General features: G+C 42.1%; 1 protein-coding gene across 2 annotated transcripts in view; it reads left to right on the forward strand.

Moving 5' to 3' along the window:
* The first annotated feature begins 3,784 nt into the window (after positions 1-3,784).
* SCFD2 (sec1 family domain containing 2) overlaps positions 3,785-26,830 on the forward strand; it is a 181,404-nt gene continuing 158,358 nt past the window's right edge. For both annotated transcript variants that reach the window (XM_001233405.7, XM_015285524.4), the window contains exons 1-2: positions 3,785-4,541; positions 8,851-9,019. In XM_001233405.7, coding sequence (XP_001233406.4) covers positions 3,800-4,541; positions 8,851-9,019 — 911 coding nt within the window. In that variant the 5' untranslated portion in view covers positions 3,785-3,799. The remainder of the gene's footprint in view (positions 4,542-8,850; positions 9,020-26,830) is intronic.

The raw sequence follows: 26,830 nt of genomic DNA on the forward strand, positions 1-26,830 counted from the left end.
GCCGAGTGAGTGACACGCACAGGAAGCGGGCCCGGCCCGGCCCCGCGGCGCCCTGGGCACGGGCATGCGGGGGGCGGCCCGGCGGCGCCCGGCCGCGCGGGGCCGGGACGGGGCCGACTCAGCACCCAACCCAGGGACCGCCTTCCGAGCCGTGCTCGGCCGGCCGCTCCTCTCCAGCCCCAAGCTCACCTGGGCTCTGCCGGCCCGACAGCCGCCCTCCGTGCCCCGGGCTGCCCCTCGCTTCTCCGCGTCCGTGCGCCTCTGCATCCCCAGATGCCCGGCTGTCCCACCGGCACGCAGAGTGCGGTCCTCTTCAGGGACATCTTCAGAAGAAGGACTCGGCCGAGCATCCATGCAGCCCAGCATCCCGCTTCTACTGGCGGCTGAAGGCAGCTGCCGGGGGAGCGTAACCGCAGCGCTGCCTGTGCTGTGCGCTGCCCCGGCGCTCGGCTCAGGGGCTCTCTCAGCTGGAGGCAGTGTTTTAGGCTGAGCAGCGGGAAGTTGCGAGTCATTTTTATTGATGTTCTCGCTTCTCGGCTGTGAAGGCTGCTTAACGACAGCAAGATTCCTTATAAAATTTAAGTACCAACATCTGTGAAAACAAGTTTTGACCACTTGTGTGTACACACGGAGCATTCAACACCTTGAGGTGGCTGTGAAGAGTGGAAAAAAAAGGCCCTTTTTCACAGCGGGACAGCCTGTGAAAAATAGAAGAGAGGGCTCAACTGTGTCATAAGCATTCCACAGCTCGGGGTGGGGCAGCCTGTTCTTCAAATTGTCTGCACTGAGACAACAGAGAAGCATTTGGAAGTTGTGTACAGGTCATGCAATATATGGTGTAATTGGATAGATGTCCACAAAGGTGTTTTTGGCAGTAAGTAAATAAAATTGTAGACACTTGTTTATCGTAAAGTGAGTTTGTATCGCAGTATCTCTTCTTGGACATCAGCGTTGTTCTGTTTTCATCCCTGTTTTGTTTACTCGGCCTTTTAACACACTTCTATTGCTGGCCCTGTGTTAAAGGAAGCAGGTAGAATTCTTTGTATTTTTGTTCCTTTGATTATGCAGATTGAAAAAGAAAAGAAAAACATGGAAGAGAAATCAGGAAGAGGTGCAGAACATAAAATCTCTTTAACAGGAAAATAGAGCTTCTCAGTACAATATTACTCATAGGAGGCCTTTAAATGGACATCACATGGAGCTATTTGTCAAGCAAAAATCTGTCTGAAAAAAATCATCCCAACCAGCTTGACCAGTGGAAGCTGCACTACAATACCAAGTCCTGACAACTGCTGCCAGCCCTCCTCCACTCCCACGAATTTCTTTGGCTGCCTTTGGCTATGGTTGGGCAAAAGGGATCTCTGCCTACTTCCTGCGTTGCTTCTAAGGACAAAGTGCCAGGCTGGATGTCCTTCTAACTTCTGCCCTATGTGGTAAAAGCTCCCGTCAGTCTCAGCCTTTGGAAGGAACCTTGCCGTTTCTCCTTACTGCTGCACAGCAGAGCAGCAGTTGGGGCCTAAAACAAGGCTTCTCCCCAGGACCCACGTAGTTTGAGGACAGTTTGAGGACAGAAGAAAGCCTCTGTGAGCTGCACAAACATCTTGACTCACTGGTTATATACCAGAAACTCATAACAAGACTTCAAGTTCACAGGAAGCTGTTAAAACAGATTTATTTTTTTCTATTACAGGTGTAAATTTGAACATGTGATAAAATAAGCCATTAAACTACATACATACATTTGTTTTGCAACTTAGCCACTGTGCTTTATGCTTATTAATTTCATTTTGTCTTCTGGGCAGTAATCTTTCTCTTAACATATGCAGAACTTGTACAGTACTTTTAAAGTTAAAAAAGCTATTTATTTTCTTAAAAGAGTTTTTTTTTTTTTTGACAATATAACTGAAGATATTTAGACTTAAGAAATAATATAATAACTCCAAAGAGTTGTACAAGCCAAGAATATTGAGCTTTCATCTGTAGCACTCAGGCATGAAATGAATGCTCAGAGATGCATCATCTCTAAGATCATTCAGTCTGGGAGGAGGGTGATTCTGCTTGTGTATAAACCCAGGGGTGTGGTGGTTATCCATCCCCAGTCCCTTCTTAGCAATCATTTTTCAAATCCAAATAGTCCAGAAATCTATTAGCTTACATATTTTTAGCATAATGAAGTTGTATGGCCTAACTGGGTTTGGAACAGCCTATAGGTAAGTCTGAGTTTGGAAAAAGAACAAATTCACAAGGGTGGCAGTATGCATGGAACAGATGGAAAGGAGATAATTTCATTACTGGAAACCTAGTGATTCTACCCAAGTTGTGATGCTCACTGTTATGAAATCAGCTGATCCAGCTCGAGACCTAGGAAGACCAGAGGGAGGTGACTGTCCCCCTCTACTCGGCTCTTGTGAGGCCCCATCTGGAGTACTGCATCCAGGCCTGGGGCCCCCAGTACAGGAAGGACGTGGAGCTCTTAGAGTGGGTCCAGAGGAGGGCCACTAAGATGATCAGAGGGCTGGAGCACCTCTCCTTTGAGAAAAGGCTGAGGGAGCTGAGATTGCTTAGATTGGAGAAGAGAAGGCTCTGGGGAGACCTCATTGTGGCCTTCCAATACTTGAAGGGAGCATATAAACAGGAGGGAGAATAGCTGTTTACAAGGGTGGATATGATAGGATGAGGGGGAATGGTCTAAAACTGAGACAGGGGAGGTTTAGGTTAGATATTAGGAGGAAGTTTTTCACACAGAGGGTGGTGACGCACTGGAACAGGTTGCCCCAGAAGGTTGTGGATGCCCCATCCCTGGAGGCATTCAAGGCCAGGCTGGATGTGGCTCTGGGCAGCCTGGTCTGGTGGTTGGTAACCCTGCACGTAGCAGGGGGGTTGAAACCAGATGATCACTGTGGTCCTTTCCAACCCAGGCCATTCTATGATTCTATGATATATCACTTACCTTTCTGTAATTGCTGGTAATCCCATGATGTCAGAAAAAGTATCCCAGTTCTGCACTAAGGGGGTTGCCTAGGTGAAATACTACATGGAAGGCAGATTTTTGAGGGAACTGTCCATTCTCCAGGGAGAAACAACTGAAGCATAGATGGATATTTTTGCATTTGTTCTTGTTACCTTCATAATTGAGAATAAGAGCTTTTTAAAGGAAAAACAAAATTTGTCAAATGTTCCCAACTGCATGTAATAAAAGTTGGATACAATAAAAGAGTAGTTGTTGTTGCTTGCTCATGGAATGCTGGGTGTGTTCCTGTTAACATAAGAAACACAGCAGTCTAGGGAAGGCAGGGTAATGGAAGTTTCACACTCCCAACACTGTATGTTTGCACAGAGCACTGAATTGCTTTAATACTTACCAGCAGCTAGACTGAGGCAGCTCCAGCCTTGGAAGGAAAAGGCGTCAGGCAAAACGTGGGGTGTCCCTCCCGGTTCTGGCTGGGCTGCAGACTGCAGAGTAGTTCACAACAAACTGCAGACGCCAGAAAGCAATCATGCCACATCTTGTGCTGTGAGAAACAGACAACCCCCACCCGGTCACCCACCACAGCCTCACCGTGCCGCTGGGAGCCAGCCCGAGCAAAGTACCCACGTAAGGTAACGCTTTAGAAAAGCAAAGAGCAGCAGCAGCGATGCTAAGAGATGTAACCGGCCCGCTTCTTCCCATCTCAGCCTCAGGCCGGGCCCCGGCTCCGCCCTCCGGCGGGCAGCCCATCGGCGTCCGGGACGTCACCTCACGGCGCCGGCGGCGCGCGGGGCACGTGGCGGTGTTGTGGCTGTCAGTGCCGCCGCTGTCATGGCGGCTGCCGGTGCGGTGCCGGCTTTGCCGCGGGTGTGCCGCCAGGCCTGGGAGCCCGTGCTCGCCCGGGCGCGCCGCGCCGTCGTCTTCCTGGACGCGGCGGCCGCCGAGGCGCTGCACTGGGCCGCCGGCGGCGCGGGCGAGCTGCTGGCGGCGGGGGCGCTGGCCGTCAGGCCGCTGCAGGCTGACGGTGGGCCGGCGGGAGCCGAGCGCGCCGTGTTCGTGCTGAGCGGGCCGCTGCGCGGCGGGGCGGCCGCCGCCGTGCGCGCCGTGCTGGGCGCGGGCGAAGTGCGGCGCTGCGCGCTGCTGTGCGGAGAGGCGGAGGGCGGCGCGCCCGGCGAGCTGGAGGAAACGCTGCGGCGCTGGATGGGCGAGGACGGCCGCGCCGAAGTGCTGCCGCGGGGGCCGCCGCTCCTCGCCCCCCTCTCGGCCGAGCTCGGCCTCCTGCCCGCCCTGGCCGGCCTCGTCCCGCCGCCCTCCTGCCCTCGGCCCGGCGGCCCCGCGGAGGCGGGGCTGGGCGCGCTGCCCGTCGCGCTGCGGGACGCCGTGCGGGGCCTGGTGGCCGATCTCGACTCCCTGTTCGGCGCTATGGGCCTGCGCGAGGAGTGCTTCGCGGTGGGGGCCCTCAGCAGGGTGCTGGCCGCCGAGCTGGCCGGCTTCGCCCCGGCCAGGAACAGGAGGAGGGCGGCCGCCAACAGGGCCTCCGTCGTCTTCGTGGACAGGACGCTGGACCTCGCCGGTAAGAAGGCAGTGCTGTCGTCTCACGGGCCCGGCTGACCCCATGGAAAGGCTTTAAGGAGTTGCAGCGGGTGTCGTGGTGCCTGTGGCATCGTGGCCTTGGCTGCTGCAGCAGGTTGTGGAAAACAAGAGCGAAGCAGAAAGCACTGCTGGCATACACGTGGCTTTATTTCTGGCCCTTCCCCTTTGCTGCAAACGAGATATACACCTGTACATACACTTAGCTATACCTCATATGCCTCCAAGTGTTTATGTATTTGTATATACACAGAGTGCTTTGCATCAGTTAGTGATGCAATGGTACAAAAATGCTTTGTATCCCTCGACAAGGAAGTATAATATAAAGGCACGTGGCTGGCATGTTTAAGTGGGAAAATATTTCAGTTAATATGGAACTGTTTGTACGACACTTTCTGAAGAGCAAATGAGCATAAGGATGCAACATACAGTGAATTTAATACTTCCATGTAATGCAGAACTAATACAGAAGTTCAGAAGTTTGGAGTGATATAAGAAGCTGCTGAGGAGCTGCTGGAAAGAGTGTGTCTGCCTAGTCCTGAAACCAGACTAAGCCTGGTGAATGAATGAGTCCTTCACGCTGGTGAGATGTGATATCAAAAGGGCAGAAAGGGGAAGCATGGGCTTCCAGCAAGGCGTAGGGTCAGTGACTTGGGAGAAACTTGTATCAGGCTCTCACTTGTGAAATAGTTATGTTTCAGAGGAGACAGCGAGCTTGTAGAGTAGTTGATGTAGAAGCAGCAGAATTCACTTGCAGCATCACACTGCTGACGGACTTCCTGATGCTACAGTGTGTGGGGACCTGTCCCATTTGCATTATCTGTAGTCAGTAATGCAGGTCATGATATTAGTGCCTGACTTCTAGCAAGTGTGTGGCATGTTGCATTTGCAGCACACCTATTTTTGAGATGTCTTTTCTCCCATTTTGTTTCTAGGTGACCCTGTGCTGTGGTGAGTTCACAGCTATTGGCTGTGTGCTGAAAAGCAGCTATGGCACTGGATGGTTGATGCTCTGTAGTGTTTGGGAAGTTGGCTGGGGAGACTGCAAGGCAGTAAACCTATGTAAAGGGTATTGCAATGAAATTGTTGTTTCACTGCTTCCCACCTCAAACCTGAACAAGGTGAGGATTTGTGTGCCCAGGTGTAGGAACAGGAAAAAATGAAGGAAGTGGAAATTGTGGGTTATGGGGATTGCCGGACAAAGGAGAGCGTTGAGGAGAGATGAGGAGAGATAACTGGTACTGGCTTGAATTTGGAAGTTAAGTTTGGGATGTTGTACTTCAACAGGAATAGGTGTCAATAGGTGTCTGGGAGAAACCATGAGGGCAGTGGTGGGGCAGCTTTGGAGGCATCCACCTCTCAAAACAGAGATGAAAAATGGAAGTTTTAGGAATATATTCTTTCCAGTGTCTGTAACTGAAACCAAGATCCTTTCACGTAGCCATTCTTCTGCTACCAGCAGAAGTCTTCAGAATTCACTGATGGTTTCACTGAAGCCTTAATATGCCTCGGACATGCCACCACAGTTTTACTATCCAAGCACAGTGCAAACTCAAGGGATAAGCATGTAGTGAACCTCAGAGCTAATTACTACATGGGTTTAGTACCACATGATGAGATTTGTTTTACTGGCTTGTTAGAGGCAGGATGGTAAAAAGACACAAAAAGGGCACCATTAAAATTGTGAAATCAGTTGTTAAGAAGTGTGAAATGGCAGAATGAAGTATCCGAGGTTGTCATTGTGTTTAGTGTGTTCAGCCTTTTACATATCCCTCAGTCTGCGACTCCACCGCTGGGCCCTTGGGTGAATAAGTTTGTTGAATTTAAGCCTTACACATTGTAAAAACAAAAGCTTCCTATCTACAAGTTTCCCACTTGGCATTGGCAGCTGGGCCACTGAGTTTCCAAAGCTGTGATACATATTGGTGAACAGCACGAAAACAAATAAATTTAGTTTGATTAACAAGCAGGTGTAGGTGGAAGTCTTTGAGGCATACATTCTCATTTGCAGCTTATTCCAAACGACTTTTTAAAATGCCTCTCAGAAGATTCTGAATGTGATTTGTGAACCTCTTACTGACAGCTGGATCTTATCCAACACGTGGGCTGCAGAGAGGATAAATGGTTATGTAGCTATGAATTATGATCATGCTTTCACACTTGAAACTCTTCCACAAGATCCTGGAGGTACATTAGGTGGAGGTGTTGGGCTACTCTGGTTGAGTCAGGCTTGGAGTCAGGTGATTTTGAAGTGCAAAGTCAGCTTAAGCAAATGATAGAGAAAAGAACGTAGCAAAACAGTGCTATGCTTTGGAACTGGGACCTTGAATGTCCTGCTTCTTTCAAAGAAATAGGTGTAAATGTTTCTCCTTTCTGATGTGTTAAACCTTGTTCTCACAGAGATGATGCAGTGCCTTAGAAAGCTGCATCACAGAGTTTTCCCATGGAAGTCCTTCAGTGTAAGTTCTTCCTAAGGGGTTATGTTATTCAGAGAGCACTGTGTGAGTGTGCAGCACTGAAACAGCAGGAAAACTGAGATAGGTCTGTTCTTGTGTCTTTCCTAAACCACCAGTCCTAAACTACTATTCTGTGCAACAGTTAAAACAGCAGGTGTTAAGAAGGCTTGGTAATAGGCACAAGAGCTGCCTTGCTTACTGTTCTGGTTCACACTGCTGGATATTTAAACTTTGATTGAAGGAAAAGCCCATGGCTTCTAATGAGCCGTAGAAGTTAGCTGCATGAGTTGCAGTTTAAAGAACAATGCATTTGCAGGAGAACTCCTTGTATTTGGTGTCTGATTTCAGTCTTCCCATGGCGCAAATTGCTCCTGTGATGTAAAGGAGCAGCAATTGCACCTTGAATCTGCTCTTCTTGTGCCAGGCAGTAAAGCCAGCAGGAGAACTGAAGAATCTGAGTACAAATAATGTGTTATGAGGATGATAATTCGCCTAGGAAAATATTTTCTTGTGTGCATGTCATTTGTGCCTTTGGGGCTTAGCTGCTGAGTTTCTGGCTGCTGTTACCATTGGTCAGCTTTGACAATACTGCTAACTGCATCCAGCTTCAAGCATCACTTGTTTGATTTCATTACTCTATTGAGAAGATGAATTGAAATTAGAAAAGCCTGATATGCCAGATCTCCCGTACCCATAAGGCTTGGATATTTGCCTGCCATGAAGATTCCCACATTGCGCTGGTCAGATAACTTCTCCATGCTACTCCAACACTTGCTCTATGTGCGGGCTTATGGCATTCAAGCTGCCAGCTGCCACGAGCACGCTTTACAGCATGGATACCTGGCTCCTGTGGGCTTGCTAAAGACAAACTTCTGCTTCTTCAGGGCAGGTAGCAGTCTGATCTCAGCAATGTTCATCATGCAAGTGCCTTGTTTGGGTTTACAGAGCACGTGAAGCTGCCTTGACCTGTTGAAATAGATGTACTCTGTCTCTGGGAATAACAAAGTGAGAATGGATAGGGTACCTCATTGACAGACTTTTACGGAGTGGGACCATAGCCTAAATGATCTTTTTTACTGCCTCTCAAGGGTGAGTTTGAAAGTCCCTCTTCCCACTTCTCTGGGTAAAGCCAGAAGAAAAGTACTGCCCTCAATACTGATGTCCAGCCCGGTGGAAGTCAGTGGGCCATGGCTACATAAACTTGCAGAGTACGAGTTCTTGCACTTGCTCCTGACTTAAAGGCAGTGAAGTTCCTGGTTCCCTTCTCCAGCTTCTTCATCTTCAGTATGCATTATGCTTTTCTGCTTGGACTTAGCCAGAGTTTAGAGTTAGTGAACACAAGGAAGAACATGTCTATTCAGGAGAATTGAAGGAAAGGTGACAACTGGAACTGACAGTATGTAACATAGTGAGATTGATATTTTACACTATGTAACTTGGTCTGTTTTAATTGTTTCATATTGGCTTTACCTGTGCTGCCTTCAATCCGCAGAGGAGAGAGGACCATGTTGTCGATAATTGTTTTAATATTATGTCAGCCTGTCTGGATAGTTATGTATACAGCTTGCACACAGCCCTTTTAAGCACAGTCATTTTAGTTGGGGTAGAAAAGTATAGTTTGTATGTATACATGTGTATTTAAATGCTTTTTTTAAAATTGCTTGCTATTTTAATAACCTTTACAAATCTTGTTTAAGAACTTTATTATGCAAAGCAGCATCCTTCTCCCCAAAACATGTGGTTATTATATTGCTCTCAATTCCTTGTGTTGTTGATTTTGGTTTTTTATGTTTGTTTCTAGTTGTGTCAGTTTTGGGGGCTTTTTTTTCCTCACAGGAGCAGTTGGTCATCATGGTGACAGTCTTGCAGAGAAGATACTTTCTGTGCTTCCCAAGCTTCCTGGCCACAAGACAGATGTGATGGTGAATATGGTGGAACTTACTGCGCTGCAGACTCCAGATGAAGCTTGCAGTATTATAGCACCTGGCTGCTTAGCACAACCAAAGTAAACATTCTTTTTGTTTTTTGTTTTTTTTTTCTTTTTTAAACAAATGAAAAACAACTTTATAGCAGAAACCCATCTGGTTCTAATTCTGCAGGAATATAACCTGTTTCTATGTGTGCATTAAGTGAGTGGGCAAGATAAGACTCTCAAACATGTGAGATACTCTGGACATCTTTAGACTTTGATTGTTTAAATTGCTATGATTGCTGTAGTAGATTAAATTAGAAATTCTTCCCTGCGACTTTTATTTTTCTGTTTAAGTAACAGGCCATACAAATGGGTAGGTCTTAAGTGTGGCTGACTTCTCCCATAAGCATCTTTATATACAAATTATACATATAATTATATGTATGTGAGCTGCCTGCTGAACTCTTATTAGAGCACATCTTAGCTTAAGGTTTTATTCCCATTTTCAAACACAGCACCTGTGGAGAAACGTAATTAAAAACAGATTTAGGTATACAGACAGTTTCATAAGGGTTTTTTGCTTACACAAGGGCAACCTAAAAGTAGTAGCTTTGAACAACGAGACTTTACTGTATATCATTTGTAGCTAAGACTTTGTAAAGTACATTGGGTATGATGTTTCACTTTCTAACTTTATTTGTCCGAATTGAAACTTTCAATTTGGAAATTGTTACTATGTGTAAACCAGAAAATACAGCAGGTGTTGGTTTCATTGAACAAGAAAAATATTGCTCAGCAGTGCTCTGAAAATTCACATAGTGCAAAGGAGATTAAAACTCCCACCATACGGTAGAACAGTGATGGGTTTTTTTTTCCTCCAAAATGGACAATCAAATGTAGTTTCAGTACTTCACACCTGTGCTGTATTCCCTCCTCTCCTCGCCCCTAAAAGATTTTGGAGAGGACTTTCCATTTTCTGACATTTTGAATTTATTTTCTAATGGCCTTTGGATCCTTTGTCATCTTCTGTCCCCCACACACGTTGTAACTGGGTCCAGTTTCTAAGTTTCACATTGCATAACTGTCTTTTTCCCCAGGAGGTGGAGAGGAATCATTTCCTCATAGAGGTGGATTCAGCTGTAAGTTTCTGCTGGGGTGATTAATTTCAATAAAATTTGTTCTGGTTTTCTTTTCATTGGCTGCTTTCCAGCTGATCTCTGAAGGAGAAGTGAGATGTCCTTAAGGTCTGTCTACACAGCAAAATAAAGAGGTCATTGTCCATGGCAGACATGCTGTGATAGCTGTTATTTGTGCTAACTTTGATTAGCTACCAGAAATAAAGATGATTTCTGGCAATAACAACAAGTAAAAAAAAAACCAAACAGATGTTTATTGCCTTAGGATTGTTGACCTGTGCTATCACTCCATTATTTCTAACGTTACCTACATTCAGCCAGTGCTAGAATGCCTTCTCCTGCTGCAGTTATGACTTCAGTCTTCTCGATAGTCAAGTTGTTGGATCAGCCTGCAGATTTTTATTGTCTTCTAAGTTAGCTAATAGTCTGCATGCTGAGATTTATTTGCCTATTTTCAAGCTAGTGGATGATGCCTCTATTAACAGTACGGTTAGACTTATTTTGCAGGTGGTTGAAGAATAAAAGAATTTGCATAGAAGTTGCTCAGCTGCTACTCTGGGAGTGAAGTGAAGTTGAATGGTACCAACTGATACCTGGTACCAAAGCAGTAGTGTCTTTGCTATACTAGTCTGTAACAGTATCATTCTCTGCACAGTCATACACAATCTGGTACATTGAAAATATTTAAGAGCATTTAAGCAATATTTAAAATACTTAAGAGCATTTAAGTAAAGTACAAACAGGTACTTAACTAGCATTCATATTGCCTTGGAACGGAGTAAAAGGAGTAGATGATCTCTCAAAATCTCTACTGTGATTATTGTTTGTAACTGAAGTGTTGATTTCCTCAGAGTAGTCTCCAAAACGGAACATGGCTCTGTACTCTTCAATGCTATATTTCAGTTTTTCAGACTATTTAGTGATTAGGAGTAGTTTCCAATTCAAAACAGGCATTTCCAAGTCAGTTTAAGTTGGTTGCTGAAGAGAACTAGAAACAGTGTCTAAATGGATGGCTGAAGGACGTACCTTCCATTCCGTTTAACAAGGCTGTGCTCTAGTGATGGGCTTTAAATTTCAGCATTAATCATCTTTGCTAGTGTCAAACTGATGAAGTTCTTCTGGAGCGTGAGATTTAAAATTCCCACCAATAAGTTCCTCCATCAGTTCTATAAGAAATTCCATAGGGTGTTCTCAGTTCTTCACCAGCGTGGTTATTGCCATTGGTAGCAGGCTGGCAAGTGTTCCTTGTAACTCAATCTTGATTTATATCTGTAGATGGCGCACGGCAAGGAGTATTACTCTGGTTGTAAATTTTCTGTTTACTCAGGTGAGTGAAAGTGAGGGCACCTTTCCTAGAAAAGAAAATGATAACGTAAGCTGCACCCAAGTGGAACACACCCAGGCTCTTTTACGTGAGTTGTTGTGATCAGACTGCCCTCATGTTGTGGCATTTCACAGACTTGCATATTCAGAATATTTTTCAAATGTTTTCATTATTTTCTTTCGAGTTAATATTTGAGCATTTTGTAGTAGAGAGAAAGAGGTCTGCTCCCTCCCCACAGCTTGCTATATTTAACTTTTCCTATTGGAATGCTGCTCCAGCAGGAAAATCTGGGCTCAGTTACAAAGTTAGCAAACAGAATTAATGAATAATTTATGGCTGGTGTGATGAAATGAAGCAGGATTCTTTTCTCAAATCTAAGGAAATAATGGGCTTCTTTAAAGATTTTAGATGAAAATGTAAATTCCATATAATGCTGAAGTTACTGTACTTTGGAGATGTTCTCTTTGTGAGAAAGGCAATTTCTTTTTCTTTCTTTTTCTTTTTTTAAAGACCCATTCTAGATTTCTTAATCTTATGAGTAACCTCAAAAATCTTGTGGAGCAATTGTTTGAATTACTGTAATTGCTGATACATTGCAGCTCCATTGTGAAAGTCCATTGAAAGTTACGCAGTTTGGGAATTCTCAAAATACATATTTTATTCATTTCTATACGCAGATGTATGTCTGTAAAGAATTGGTTTGTAGGCTAAAAACACTCAATCTGGATCAGGACTGCTGGGTTCTGATTAAAAAGTGCTAGCTGCCCCTGTCCTTTCAATCATATGACATGCAATGGAAGTAGGAATGACAGTGAAATCTTAATGGCAGAGGTAGCTTTAAAAAAATAAATAAATAAAGGAGAGAGAGTGCAGCCTGTTTGTTGGTCTTTGTATTTTGAGAACCCACTGTGGGTTTGGAGGATTTTTTTTTTCCCCAACAATGTCAGCATATATGCAGCAGCTTCTAGAAACTGTCTGCTTGGCTGCATGTCAAACTCTTCATGTTTACACACTGTGTTGCCATTTTCTAACAGGCCTGGCCACTTGTTCCTCATTCCGGCTATCTTGTATTTTTAAGGTTTATATTTTTCCATGGGGAAGCACCCTGCTGTCAGTTAGTACTGCACTGTGGTGGAAGCCTGCATGGTGCCCTTTTCCACCAAGCCTGGAGCCAGGTGCTTGGAGACTCTGTGGCTCCCTGAAGCAGCAAGCAAAGGTTGAGACCTCTGCATCCTGGCCACAGGTCTGTGGCGTGAGAGAACAAGAAGTGAGGAGCTGCATGGTACTGTTGTGTGCACAGTTGAAGGAATAAGTATGCATGCTGTTTTTTTAATCGGCTCTTTTGTTACGCAGGAACACTTCTGATGTGCTCTCATATTCTGCTGAATAAACTGAGTACTGAATTTGATTATACACATTACGAGGACTTACTAAGCAGAGATTTCTTGTTTGTTTTTCTACTTTTGTTTCTTTTTCTCAACTCTTTGTAGCTCGTAATCTTCTCAGAATTCAGTGTGGTATTAAAATCTCAGAAAAATACCTTTTTTTTTTTCTCATTTAAAATTCACATGTAATGCAATATCCAAAATACCATCGGGCTCTTAGAGCAAGCGTTTTTCTGTAGAAATGTAAGGCTATAGCACAATGCATTTCCACTGGGGCTACTGCACCTGAAGCAATTCAATGGGCAGTATAGTTAAGGTGCATAGGCAGCAGTTTTCCTACAAAGCAGTAGAAGCCACTAAATCATCAGAGTTTGCACTGGGGGAAAATAACATGTTCAGAATGAAGTGATCCTTGCGGGTGAGTGTGATTCAGGACACACTGGTATGCAGGCCAAATGTTTGAAACGTGGCACATGCAAAACCTTTCTCTAGGAATGAGAGGTGCAAGTGGAGGTGTGCTGAGTGGGGAAGGAAGTTAGTTGAAAATTAGAACATGGTGAAACTTCAGCGTCTCACATGAATGGAAGGTGAAAAAGCATACTTGTGATCCTCCTCAGTTTTGAGGTATTCTGAGGTACTTTGGACCAAACAGTACTTTGATTAACAACTATTAAAGCTGTTACAGTGCCAGCAGAGAAGAAAGCCCCTCTCTAGCTTTGTCTTTACTCTTGTGCCTGATAGAGCAAAGCAGATCCCCATTTCTCCTTTCTCTGTCTGTACCACTCTCTCCTGCAGTGCACAGTTGTACTGGGGAAAGTAGGCTGCTCTGAGCTCCCTGTTCCTTTGCTCTCCTTTTCCCCGAGCAGGTGGAAAAGCAGTCCTGATGTCCTCTGTAAAACATGCAGCATTCATTGAGTAATTGTATATGATGTGAATTTGACATGAAAGATTATCTGTGCTGGTACAGGAATGAAATGAGCAGTAAAAATTAGAACTGAAAAAGTGATAGTCCCCTTTTAAGCAGGGAAATGGGGCTTGTTTTCTTTTCTTTTTTTTTAATAATTGATTCTATTATCTTATTCTTGTTGTTTTTACTTGCAGCCAAGCATCTAAAGGATATCTAACAGTGCAGTTTTTCTTAACACTGAATTAATTATACACTAAGCTTCTGGGCAGATGGTTCTTAGATCTTTGTAGTATTTGGGATTTTATTTTTTAAGTCTTTTTTTCATGGCAGCTGCAGATTCTAATCTGGAAAAACAAATGTTTTGCGTGCAGAAGTTTTAAAAAGCTTATAATAAGATAATTTAGGACTGTGTTATTCTCAAATGAGCTTAGAGGTTATGGCATAAATTAGAGTAGCTTTCCTTTCTGGAATGTTAACATTAAAGAGGCAGAATTAACTCTACAATAAGAAGATCCAGATGATGTGAGTATTGCTTTGCATTCATTAAGAAGCTTGCAGATGAGGAAGAATAAACCAAAACAGTGGATGGCAGAGTTCTGGTAAGCTGCCTCCTGCCCTGCCTGGCAGGCTTGCAAGGGGGCTGTGTGGCGCAGTGCCCATAGGGCTGGTGTGGGATGCTGCCCAGTCCCGCTCTGGGGGGCTTTTGGCTTCTCTGCTGCTGGCTGTTTCTCCCTGCTGGGAGGCTGCCTGCCTCTGCTCCTGTGGAGCTGTGCTTGGCTTTGGTGGATGGATTTGATTTGGAGTCCAGCTTACCAAATAAAGCCCCAAACCAGCCAACCAAAGAACCCCACAGCAATACGTGCATGTACAGACTTTTCCCATCTGTGTTTCTGACTAAGATGAGCAGAGCTGTTATGGAGAAAAGGAGGTCTTAACTGCAGGAGTTATGAAAAGTAGAGAATTGCCTCAAGCATAAGAAACTTTAAAACTTTCCTTTTTGGAGAGGACAAGAGAAATTGCAGCCCAGCCGTGTGCTTCTGGAACTCCTGCTGCACCACCAAGTCCCATTTCCAGGAAGACAAACTGGCTTTACAGAGTTTTTCTGGTTATACCTTTTGCCTTTTCAGTAATCCAGCTGTGATTTGCTTCTCTAAATGGTGGATTGGGGATGCCCCACAGCCCACCCCACGACTGTGTTCCTGAACTGGCAGCCTTCCTGCTAATGTTTTACTTTACTCATACAGACTCAGAGCACAACATAAAACAAAGACTATTCGGAGTTTCCCTTTTGTTTGAAATTTCTCAAGGCATCTTCTCATTGGGAATAAAAGCCCTGCTGCATCAGCTTCTGGGCTTTGTCAGTCAAGACAAGCATTCCATGAGGTGCTTTCTGCTCAGTTTCAAACCAGTTGGAGTCAAATGAACATAATTGACTGTTACCACAGGATAAGATGAACCGGCTGATAAGATTTATTATATCTTACAATAAATGTGTATATTTGCCCAGATCCTTTCAACACAGGACCTCCTTGGAATAGAAAAAAAAGAAAAAAAGAAAAAAAAAAAAAAAAAGCAGGGATAAGGGTTGGGGGGGAGGGTGGAAAATTCTAAGAAGAGGTCAAGATCTCTGTTTTGTCTGTGCTGTGTAACGTGCAGCATTGCCTGAAGGCCAGACTGCCATTCTGCAAAATCCCAGTTGCTACAGTAGCTAGATGGTTGAAGTAGTCAGCGGAAGAATGACGTGAGGGTATTCTGGATCCGGGCAAGATCCTGCCTAATAGGTGCCACATTTTTTAATTGTCTTCTATGACAGGCCTCTGGAGCCTTAGAAGTTATCTTATAGATAAGAGGAAGCTTGAAGCTTATTTTCCTTGAGATAGAGAATGATATGGGCTGACAAAGTCTCAGCATTAGCCAGGCAGTTCTTCCTTAGCTGTGCCTCTGAGCCCACCAAAAGGAGTTCCAGGGGTGTTTGGCAAGCTGGACTGCTCAAGATTTCATTCCATTTGCTCTATGAACCTTTAACTTCATTGCTTGTCTGAGCTGTCTGGGCTTAGTAAATTTTCAGCCAGAATTCAGTTTGCTGTTTTTTTTCCTTCTTGTTTTTGTTTTTCCCCTGGGCCCTCTAACACTCATAGCCACACTCAGAGAAAGGGCAACGATCAGTGTTCTGTGATGTGGGTTACTGTACAATCCACTCTTTGAAAATGGCAAAATAAAGAATTTTGTGCCTAATTTTTCAAAGATATATTCTTAGTTCTTCTGGAGAAGGATTCTCCATAAGTCATCTCAATATAATCTTGTTTATTTAGTATTGTCGTTAAGTCCTAACTTTGATTTTTCCTTTGTCCATGGGAAAGTACGACAAATCTGAATTACTCAGATGTTGTCCAACCATCAACTAGTCTCAGTACTTATATCTTCGGCTGGTTAGCACAGCAAGATAATAAATGTCAGTAAGGAAATTCTGTGAGTACAGCCACTAAACTAGGCTATTTTCTGGCTCTTTCCTCATTAGCATTGCTCTCTGTTGTGCAGTTACCTTGCAAGACATAAAGGAGGACAAAGCTCTTCCTGGGTAATGAGGTAAAGAGTAACCACTGATATTCGCAGTCAGAACAGGAGTGGATAGGGTAGTGTTTTTTTGGCAGTCTGCGACAATGCTTTTAAAATCATCATTCCTTCCTTGTTACATTAATGGTGATGATTTTTGTTTATATATTTTGCTAGTTTCTTCTTCCTCTGCGTAAGTCTGCAGACTGCTTTTCTCTTGGTGTGGCTGCAATGCATATTCCTGCAGATGTATTCACAATTCAATAGCAGCAAGAAGACCATGTCTGTTTAAGTAGACTTTATGAATCTCCAAAGTGGGCTCCAATCTTTCTTGTCTTATAGTATGATCCTCCTGGCAACTGTTTCTTTGGCTGACATTGTGAGATTTTTCTAAGACTAGCTCTCATTTGCCTTGGCCACTTGCCTTTGCCTCTTAAATGACCTCAACAATGAGGTTTCGAAGTGCAGTGATATGCATTGACCTTTTTGTGTTCTGTGGAATTGCTGGTCAAATCATAGCACCAGAACAGAGAATAACTGAGTAACCCGGAGGGGTGTTTTAGCTTATCATTGTCATACTATAAAGGAAACTTGCTGTATCTTTCAAAGGGGAAAAATGTGACAAAATAGACTGATGAGAAGAACAAATAAAAGCTGCTCATTCTGATGGGGACCCAGTGCTGGGGTAGGTAACAGTATTTTCTGTTGGCAACAGGTTTGGTTTCAAGTTTTGAATATGTAGATGAGATTCTTTCAGAATTCCAAACTTAACATGAAACAGGAATCAAATCTTATGCAGCCTAAAATACATTTGAAGTGTTTACTTGGCAGAGCTTGGAGGTGCTTTTACTTTGGAAAGAAGACAGAATTGAGCACAGAAAAACAATTATTTGTTTTTATACAAACAAATACTTATATAACTATTGCTTTTTTTTTTCCTAATAATTGATTCAAAAATCCAGTCTGCTGTACTGTTGCACAGTGCAGTTCTTTGAGATTCGTCCCTTTTGTAGCTTCCTCAGTTCCTGAATTCTAGCAGAACATTTTAGCTTATTTCTTTGTCCCCATTCTCTTTACCCCTTTTCCCCTTCCTTTGTTTCTTCTCTGAGATCATTCAGTCCCAAAGGTACATGCACTTTATAAGGAGCTTATGCAAACTGAAATGCTTAGTACTTAGAACAGTAATGCAGTCAAATCAGTTTCTGTCTGTGTTTTCCAGCCAGCCTTTATCCTTTGCATTTGTTTTGATGGATACCTGTCTTAATTCCACCTTTAAAAAAAAAATCATTATTCCAGGTGTTCTCTGAAGAAGTATGAAATCGTCTCTTTGGGAAATTGCTTTTTCTGCTTGCCAAATCGGTGCTCTCCTTCTAACTTCTGGAAACGAGCTGCCTTCTCACCCCATTGCAAAGGAGAGGATTTTTTGTTTAAGATTTACCACTATCTTTGACTCGTCATTTTCTATTTCACTTGTCCCTATGGCGACTATGAAGTAGAAGGAGTGATTGTAGCTATTTGCTGTTCCACAGGTGTCCCAGATGCTAGCGCTTGAGTAAATTAGTTTTCCGCTGATCTCAGATCTTTGGATTGCAATTCATAACCTGAAGATCCTGTCCACACTTTTCTCTATGCATCTTGTAAAAGTGTAGCACTTGATGTGGGTTTTGCTGAGCTTTAACTGCTCGTAGGTTCAAAAGCAATAGTGACAACTGACCAAACCTAGCCAGTTTTAATGCCCTGATTAACGGTGGCCCAGAAGTGAGCTTTTGCAGACTCTGGAAGACCGCTGCTAAATGGAACACCATCTAATTTCCACTGACTGTGAATGTATTTTCTAAAATGATCTTCAACTAGGAAAGGCCTCTATTCACTGTGGGAGACAAAAATTTTACAATCTTACCTAAATCTCTCCATGACTATACTTACTTAATTAAGTAACCAGAAAAAGAAATCCATTTTGAGCCATTTTCAGTAACTGGAAACAGCCACGGAGCACACACTGAATATGTATGCTTTATGTGGATGCTTGAGCTCCAGTTACCCCTTAGGAAAAGGAAACAGTCTGACAGAAAAAGCTTAGGGTTTTATTAATGGCACGGCAGTATGCCATGGCTTCAAACATTCTTTGCACGGGTTGGGAAATACTGTGAATGATACGGTTGGGTCTGATTGCGATGGGCAACACAGGGGGAGGAGGAGAATTAGTCAGCACCCAACATACTTACACATACCCTTTCTAGGAGGAGGATGCAGCATGGATAATAAATAACTACAAAGAGCCACTTAAAATCCAGAGATTTTGGATTAGGGCAAAATTCTACTCTCCTTACTCATTCTGTGGTAGGCAGAAGTGTGTCAGGGAGGGGGTGTGAGAAGATATCCAGAACACTGGGTGGACGTATGCAATGTAGCCAGAAGCCCTTATCTCGTTCTCTGTGACAGATCAGACAGAGTGTGGAAATGGTTATAAAAATGAAAGACGAAGTCTGGAGCTTTATTCTTTCCGAATAGCTGTCAGTTTGGTTTTTGAGAACTAGAATTGGCCATATTAGGTTTGCATGAGATCTGAAGAAGCTAGGGCTGTAGGTTTTCATTGAAACTATGACAAATATGCTACTTTTAAGAAAGAGAGGGGGGTAAGGAAGATACAGAAGGCCAGGCCCTCCGTTGATTTAAATTTGCTTCACCAACAGAGCTAGGAGAGAATCAGACCATACATGTTCAAACACCACATATTTAAGATTTTAGGTCTGTTTCAGATTATTTTTTTGCTATTGATTTTGAGTCTCAAAGTCTCTGCTTGAATACTTGTTCTCAACTCATACAGAGCATATCTTTGAATGTTTTAACAACTCTGTCATGTGATTTCACAGTAAATTGTTTATGTGGTAACCGAGTCACTTCAGAAAGGATTATCTTCTCTGCTGAAGACATATTCCTATACAATGAGCCTTCAAAATGGTGTTGAAGCTCACAGCCCAGTGAATTCCTATTCAAGAAATTGCTTGCATAAATGTGGGTTTTAGGCCAGCAAATGAGGGAGGGAGGTCAAAGGAGACTACCAAAAAGTGGCCTTGTAAATTAAAAACATTGAGGAGAAGGAATTCCTAGCATTCCATGGTATCTGGGTTTATTTTCTTACATTACCCTAATAAGAAAAACACACTTCATATATGTTCTTGGTAAGTGTTTTCACTCGTATCATCCATCTCTGCTGCAAGAAGTGACCCAAAATACATTGGCTTTACATGCCTCGAGGACATCCATTGAATACCTAACCAGTGCATCTGTAAAAGTAGACTTGGCACTCTCATGCAATCCCTGGATGTAGATTCAATTGTCAGCACCTCGTTACTAACTGTTCTTTCATTGGAATCATTTTTTTATTAAAATAACCTTATGCAATAGCTTTAAAACATGGAACAGAATGCTCTAAAGTAACCTATTATGTTACATGTACTTATTCCCAAGTAATACATATGTTGTAAGGATCAGACTTTATTTTTAGAATAGTTCACTTGCTTTGTCCAAAAACTAAATTAAAATCCATGACAAGTAACTCTTTAATATACACATTTTAAAGAGTTGTTTGGCAAGAGTTTTGAAATACCTTGTATTGTACAAAATCCTACTCAGAAGCTTTCAATTAACTTGATTCATGCACTAACCTAGTTTGGCATTCTGCATAAGCTGTCCTGCAGCTTGTAGGAATGAAACATTTTACAGAACCAGTTCTCTGGAATAAAAGGCAGCCAGCTGAAGCTCAGACAGGACTGATGGTTATGAACATTAGGAAGTTTTAAGAAATTGCCTGCACGTTTTTCCTTCGCCCCTGCAGGGACTGGCGAGCAAGTTAGAGGAAAAAGAATGAATTTTGGAGTAAAACTGGAATGATTAAAGTCTGCTTTATTACAGTGACCAAGAGGACTAAAATATATCTGGGAAGCCTTTCAGTGTCAAACTTATTTTGGTGTGCCAGCAGCTCTCCAACAGTGATGTTGCTGAAGTGTACCCACAACCATCCTTCATTAGGTAGCGTATTGTTCCCCCTTAAGGTTCTTTAGGGTTATTTTAACTCCAGGTAGACAGTGGTGACACTATTTTGTCTATTGCTATTGGCCTTTAAAAATCACTATATGATTCCTTTAGCTCCTGTCGCTTTTTCTGTAGCTCTTGTTCTTTCATTGGCCACTCCAGATTTCCCTGTTGCTGCAGCAGATGAGCAGTCACACCCTGGTAGCTCTTTCTTCACTGCAGAAGGTCTGCTACTTGTGGTTCTGCATGGTGGGACTGGAAGCCAGTTCTTGCTGCTTTGCTTTGGTAGCTTCATGGCTTAAATTTCAAGCCTCAGTGAGATGATATCACAATCCTCTGTGTCTTCTCCAGTATCTGTGACTGATTCTTTGGCTGTTTCTGAACACATTGTGTGAAATGGCAGCTTCCTTTCTTCTTGGTCTAAATACATGAGAGCAACTCTTGGTTTCGCTTTACCTTGTGCAGTGTTCTATCTGACAAACTGCAAAACAGAGTTGGTTAGATCACAATAAGCAATTCCCCTTCCAACAGAAAGAATTTCACTTTTCAGTAATTGTCAGTGATTATTCTTCTTTTTATCTTGAAGGAAGCAAACAGGCTTCAGTGTTCATCTTGGTGTTTAGTTGCTTTGTGTTGGGCACTGCTCCTGTTGCTCTGGTGTGCTTGCTTGTTTGTTTGGATCAGCCTGTCTGTAGCTGTTGCTCTGGGGTCTAAAGGTCAGTTGCTGCTTCTGCTCATGGGTGATGATGGACAGGCGGAATAACCCATTTCTTAATGATGATATCACCAGCTATCACAGTCAGTCCAACTTACCCTTCTGCATGAGACTCTCTGAGAAATCTTCAAAGCCTTCCAAAGAATATGTTACTGAGTGGGGAAGAAAAATGAAGGATCATTTCCAGACCTAGTCCCATGCTGAGTCAAAGCAGAGGAGCTTAGTCCAGAATAGTTGGCAAGAAATGAGAATACTGCCAACTATCTGGAGTGGAAACCTTGTTTTGCAAATCCAAGTGGAATGCACAACTATCCACTGAGTGCCCCAGTAATCGCTTAAGAGCTCTTTTAGTACTACTCTTTGAACAACAGGAAAGCTTTATGATGGCAAAGTGCTTTATGTTCTGTCATTACCACCCTTCTGTAAAGTGGCTGGTCAGAAGCTGCCCTGGAAGGGACAGAAACCTACTGGCTGGGTAATGCATTAAAATAATAACAGCGTGTGTTTTGTGTTGCTAAATAACACAATTAAAACAAAGAACAGATGGGGTTAGAGAAAGGATAGAGTTAAAATGTTTTGAACTGTACTGACCACATCTTAGAGCTAGGACTCTTAGCTTAGTTGATAGTTTTTGTCTTTGCACAGAGCATGTTCAAAATCATGTCTGTGCGCAAGATGGAGCTTAGTGGAGTTTAATGCTACTAGGATTAGTAAGGCCTAAACATCAGTCAGCCTCTGTCAAAACCAGTCTTACTGTCTGGAGAAGCATCATGCTTGTTGAGTAAATCTGCCAGCTTCCTTTGCTTAGAGTGGCAGCAGAAAGAGTTAAAATGATGAAACGTAATGTTTGGTAAGTACTCTTGGAGTAGATAAAAAAGAAAAATCCTTAGAAAGGTTATTACAATCCCAGTTTTATCGGCACACCTGACTTTCAATAAAGTTTTTGAGATAATCCAAGTTTGGAGAAACATCCATTTAAATTCATGTTTTAAGAAAACCTGAAGCATTTAGTTTCAAGATAGTAATTATGCAAAATTAGTGACTTCAGATGTTTTTGAAGCAGATAAATAACTATCATAACAAGACTTCAGGCAAAGGTAGTGTTCTGTTTCTCGTTGGTGCAATAGCGAGATACAACTCCTGCTTCAGGACTGCACATGCAACTGATTCTTCCCTCTGTCTCATGCTTCAGCCTGGTGAGCAGCAGCAAAACTGTGTGGGCTTACCCCTTATCTTCTTGGACCTGCCTTTGTTTCATAGGAACCTGCCTCAGCATAGTGTCTTTCAGCAATGGCAGTGTGTCAAAAGCATGCTACAGTTTGCACAGTAGTTACATCCTGGTGTTAAACAGCCAGCCTTGTGCAAGGCATCTTTAGCAGTCAATTTGGTAGAGTGTGAATAGAGTTGACTTCCAAAATGGATTTAGGAGAGGCTGGTTTTGTTCCAGCCATTTCACATCAGTGCTGCTCCATCCAGTAGCTCAGCAGGAGCAGCTTTACTTGTTTGGAGGAACTGTACCCCAGAAAACATTTAAGAGATGAGGAAGAAATGTTCTTGTAGCAGTATCAGCAACCATTTGAAACAGCAAAGCTAAGAGCTAAGTCTGTTTGTTTGCATGGCTCCTAGTATGTGTGCAATACAGTGTTATATTTAAATGAAAGACTGCCAAAGGGAAAGGAAGCTTTGTTGTTCTGGTCAGTACAGGGTTTATTAATTCAGGTTTCTCTTAATTCTGTAACATGTTGACAATGGAGTATTATGGAATTACACATCAGTTCTCATTTTTTGAATGTGGTTTGAAGAAGGTAAAGGGTCTGTATATAAGTAACATCTCCCTATATCAGCCTCTCTGTTTGCTGAGTTTATTATGCACATTTTGATGTACGACACTTGAATGGCACAGTGTATGTATGGGACTTTTTTTCATTGATGTCACCTATAGAACTGGTTTGCTTTTGTAGCTTTGATAACATTGGCATGGGAGGACTGTAGAAGGATTACTATCTGAGAGGTAAGTTAGTCCAGGAGTTGCAGAGTTGTTGAATGATGCTTGGTCCATAAGCATCCATCATCCTAAGACCTGTTGTGTTTATAAGGCTTTCCTTTGTTCTCAGTTCTGCTTGTCAGAAGTTTATGTGTATAACACATCACTGCTGTGACTTAGTTTTATGTGACTTAGCTTTATGTTGCTTGCAGTACAACATTACAATTTTGAGGTATATTTTTATTCCACCTATAGAATATTTGAATAATAACTAGTTTTTTCTACTCACTTTGTTGATCATATATAGCATTTTCTAGAAAGTTAGTAAATTTTAAAATTACTCTATACAGTGAATTACTACCCATTCTGTAAATCCTCTAATTAAGAATTCTGGCTCAGTAGTTATATGGAGCTAAGAACGAAGAAAAGAAAGTGAAGTTTAAGGAAACAACCTTGATGTTTCACAGCATATAGTCCAGTTGAATGCTCCGTATTATATTGCTTCCTTATGTTTCACCTTTGGTTGACCTTGAAGTTTACAGGTTCGAGTGGATATTAATGATCTTGAGAATAGCTAAAATAAACAGAACACAAAGGTAACGAGAACCCGTAGCTTCCCAAACTATTTGTTGGATTGTGTCATTTTATTTTTAACGCAGGAAAGTGCTATATTGTCTGTCTCTGATTAGGTGAAACATTGTAGAAATGCCATCTGTCCAAAAGTTTATTAAATGCAACCATGTCAGTCCAAACACGTACAGCAAATTCTATTGCAAAAGGAGTTGTAAATGTTTTCTAGGAAATTTTTCAAGAATCTGTTATGATTTATACTGCTACTCTTTGAAACTGGAAGATGCAAAGAGCAGCATTGCTTTACTTCTCTATACCGTAATTCCATGGGCAGCTGCATTGTCTCATGTACGTGGTTATTAGCAAGTAAACTTGTTCTGTGTCATGGCTGCTCAAATATGTTGAACTCTTTGGCTTTCTGAAGCAAAAAACCTTCTTGTGTGTGTATTGAGATCAACGTGAAACAGGACTGTGGTTAAGATGCTTGTCCCTACAAGTTTACGTGATGCTTGGGTTGAGGAAATGTTTGATAAAACTTAAGACACTGTCTTTATTGCTGGGTTTGGCACGTTATGAACTTGCTTCAGATAGTGGCTGATCACAGCCGTCAGACTTGTGTATATTCTATTTTGTAAGTATATCCATCTGTAAAGTAGATATGTGAACGAGCCAGCAACATTAGGCTTCTGTCTCTCTTCCCTCCACTTTATGTCTTCAAAAAGGCAAAACAGAATACTGCATTGCCATTCACTTGGAGGGGATTATTTCCCTCCTCTCTTTCAGCAATTCCCTATGTGAGCTGAATCCTTGCCAACATTTTAAATAATTAATTCTCAAATTTTATTGTAATGCAACTCACCTGTGGGACCAAAACATGTCAAATGTTAAGAATCCGTTATCTAAGCGAGGAGGGGAGGAATTCAGCCTTTAACAAAAGCTCTAGGTAAACAGAGCAGCTCCTGGGGCAGTTTGGGATTGCTGGGCTCACTGTGTTTCTAAGAACCTTCTGAACTGTTTGTTTTTTAAGTTCTCCCATGCTCTGCTGATAACAGAGAGCATATTTCTCTCTGGTTTGGGGTGTAGCTGTCAAGGTTTTATTGGAACACGATGGCTTACAGGAAACATAGCGGTTTTGCAGCTTAAATTACAGTGTTGTTTTAAAAGCTGTTTTGGGATGATTCTTTCACAATCCTTGTCTGTCTCAGACAAGCTTGTGACTTTTTAAAATCTTTTTTTAAAAAAAAAAACAGAACAAAACTAACTTTTGCTACTGCATCTGTAGAAAGTCCTGTCCCTTACTTCATAAGCTTCGCTGTGAGTTGAATCAGTGTTACGCTCTCACGATGTCCAGTGGTAATCATTAATTTATTCTCTCCCTCCCCTTCTTGTGTTTTTTGTTCATTTGCTTGTTTGTTTTATAACTGTATCAGTTATCCCCTTCACATCCTAAATATTTATATTTAGACATGGAGGCCATTCCTTATTCTCTTTGCCACAACTGCTGTACTGTGGAAGAGCTGAAAGAAGTGGTAAAATCTGCATGAGTCACTGTGTCATTGCCTGTGATTGCCTGATCCAGCAGCAAGTCAGTTTATCCTGACTCTTAGTTACTCCTGCAAGTGAAATCTATGGCATTTCTCTTGCACAGTATAAATAATCTAGGCACATTTAATTAAACAAAAATCGTAGGTCAGATGAGTAGAACTTTAATTAAAGCTACAGTTTTTTTATATGTAAAATATATTTTTCAACACATTTCCTGTTAGCATCTTCCTAATGAGTTGCTTTAACAAGCTCTTCTAGTTTGTTAGTTTATTAATTCCCACTGTATGTAATCAGCATGTGATGTAATTTAGATAATAGTTTTGATCTAATTTTTGTGATTGGTATTGCCTTCAAATAGATTGGTCTCCAACAGATTGGAATATACTAGTGCATAGACTTAGCAGCACAAAAATCGAAATCTATCATTACCTGCATGATATCCTGCCTTTTAAAAGTATTAAAGAGAAATTTTTTCTCTTCTTATGAAAGTCAAAAGTGTAGTTTTGCCTACTGAGTACATCTGAGATTTGCTTTTAATTATTTGAAATCTGTGGCTAGAATTAGTTTGGACAAACAACTTACTGGTTTGTTTTAGGCAACACTGAAATGCTGCCTAGCCCCTTCAGTTCAGTCAGCAAATAATGAGCTGATGCAGGTGGCCTTGGTTGTCTGTCTCGTGGATACTGATGCTAGAAAAGAGGCATAAGGAAATGCTGATGGAATGAGCTGCGTTGACTTGCTTGTTTATTCAAGTCTCCATTTTTACACCTGTTTTAAATATTCTGTTTTAAAATATTTATCAGTCAGGGCTTATTAATTTTATTCCTGTGCCTCTCTGACAGACTCTTGTCTGCTTTGTTGTTGTTGTTGTTGTTTGTTTTGCTCATGTGATTATTACTTTAAAATTGTTGTTTGCGATGTAAAAAAATGCCAACTTCAAATAAAACCTTATTCCTTCTTAAGGCAGAAAAGTTGGTGTTTTAGCAGCACTCCCCTGGCCTTTAGTGAATCAATTGTTTTATCAATCAAATTATGCTCATATAAGTTAACTAATTAACTTAATCTTGATGTGACACAGCCTTCCTTGAGTATATGCAGAAAAGAGAGTGAGGAATGAAGGGTCTGTATAAACACCGCATGCAAAGGCTGAAGTTATCGGCCTACCATTAGCCCTTTATCTAAGAGGCTCTTGGCATATAAATCAAACAATAACTTCTTAGTTTTGAGTTGGTGCCAAAGTACACATCCACAGTTGAGTCTACAGCAGATTACACCCACCAAGTGGCTTGAGGGCTCAAAGCGAAGCTGGGAAATAATCTTTAAATTATTCAAGTACACATTTATGCTTTTAAATGTTGGCCAGCAGACATTTTCTTAGTATCATTTTCAAATTCTAAGCATAAAAATCAGTGTACAGAAGGTATTTTAACGAACCTATAAGTGAAGATTTGAGCATAATATTTTAAGCTGAATGGCTCTGAAGAGCTTGACTTTAAAAGCAGTTTTCTGTATTTTTCCATGTAGCAATATAATCACTCATCTGTGGTGAGGGTGGTAATTTCCAATGATCCTTCGGCAGTTTTCTTCAAGTACAATGCCAAGATTACATTATCTTTCCCTGTATCTTATTTTTTTGGTGCATTGTGAAATAGCTCAAGTTTGCACTGTCTGTGAGATGCTGAGCAGTTTTACCAAATATATGAATGTTCAGCAGCTGAACTACAATGGAATGTTGAGAGCCATTTTGAAA

This window comes from Gallus gallus, chromosome 4 (assembly GCF_016699485.2).
Source record: "Gallus gallus isolate bGalGal1 chromosome 4, bGalGal1.mat.broiler.GRCg7b, whole genome shotgun sequence".
Classification (NCBI taxonomy): domain Eukaryota; kingdom Metazoa; phylum Chordata; class Aves; order Galliformes; family Phasianidae; genus Gallus; species Gallus gallus.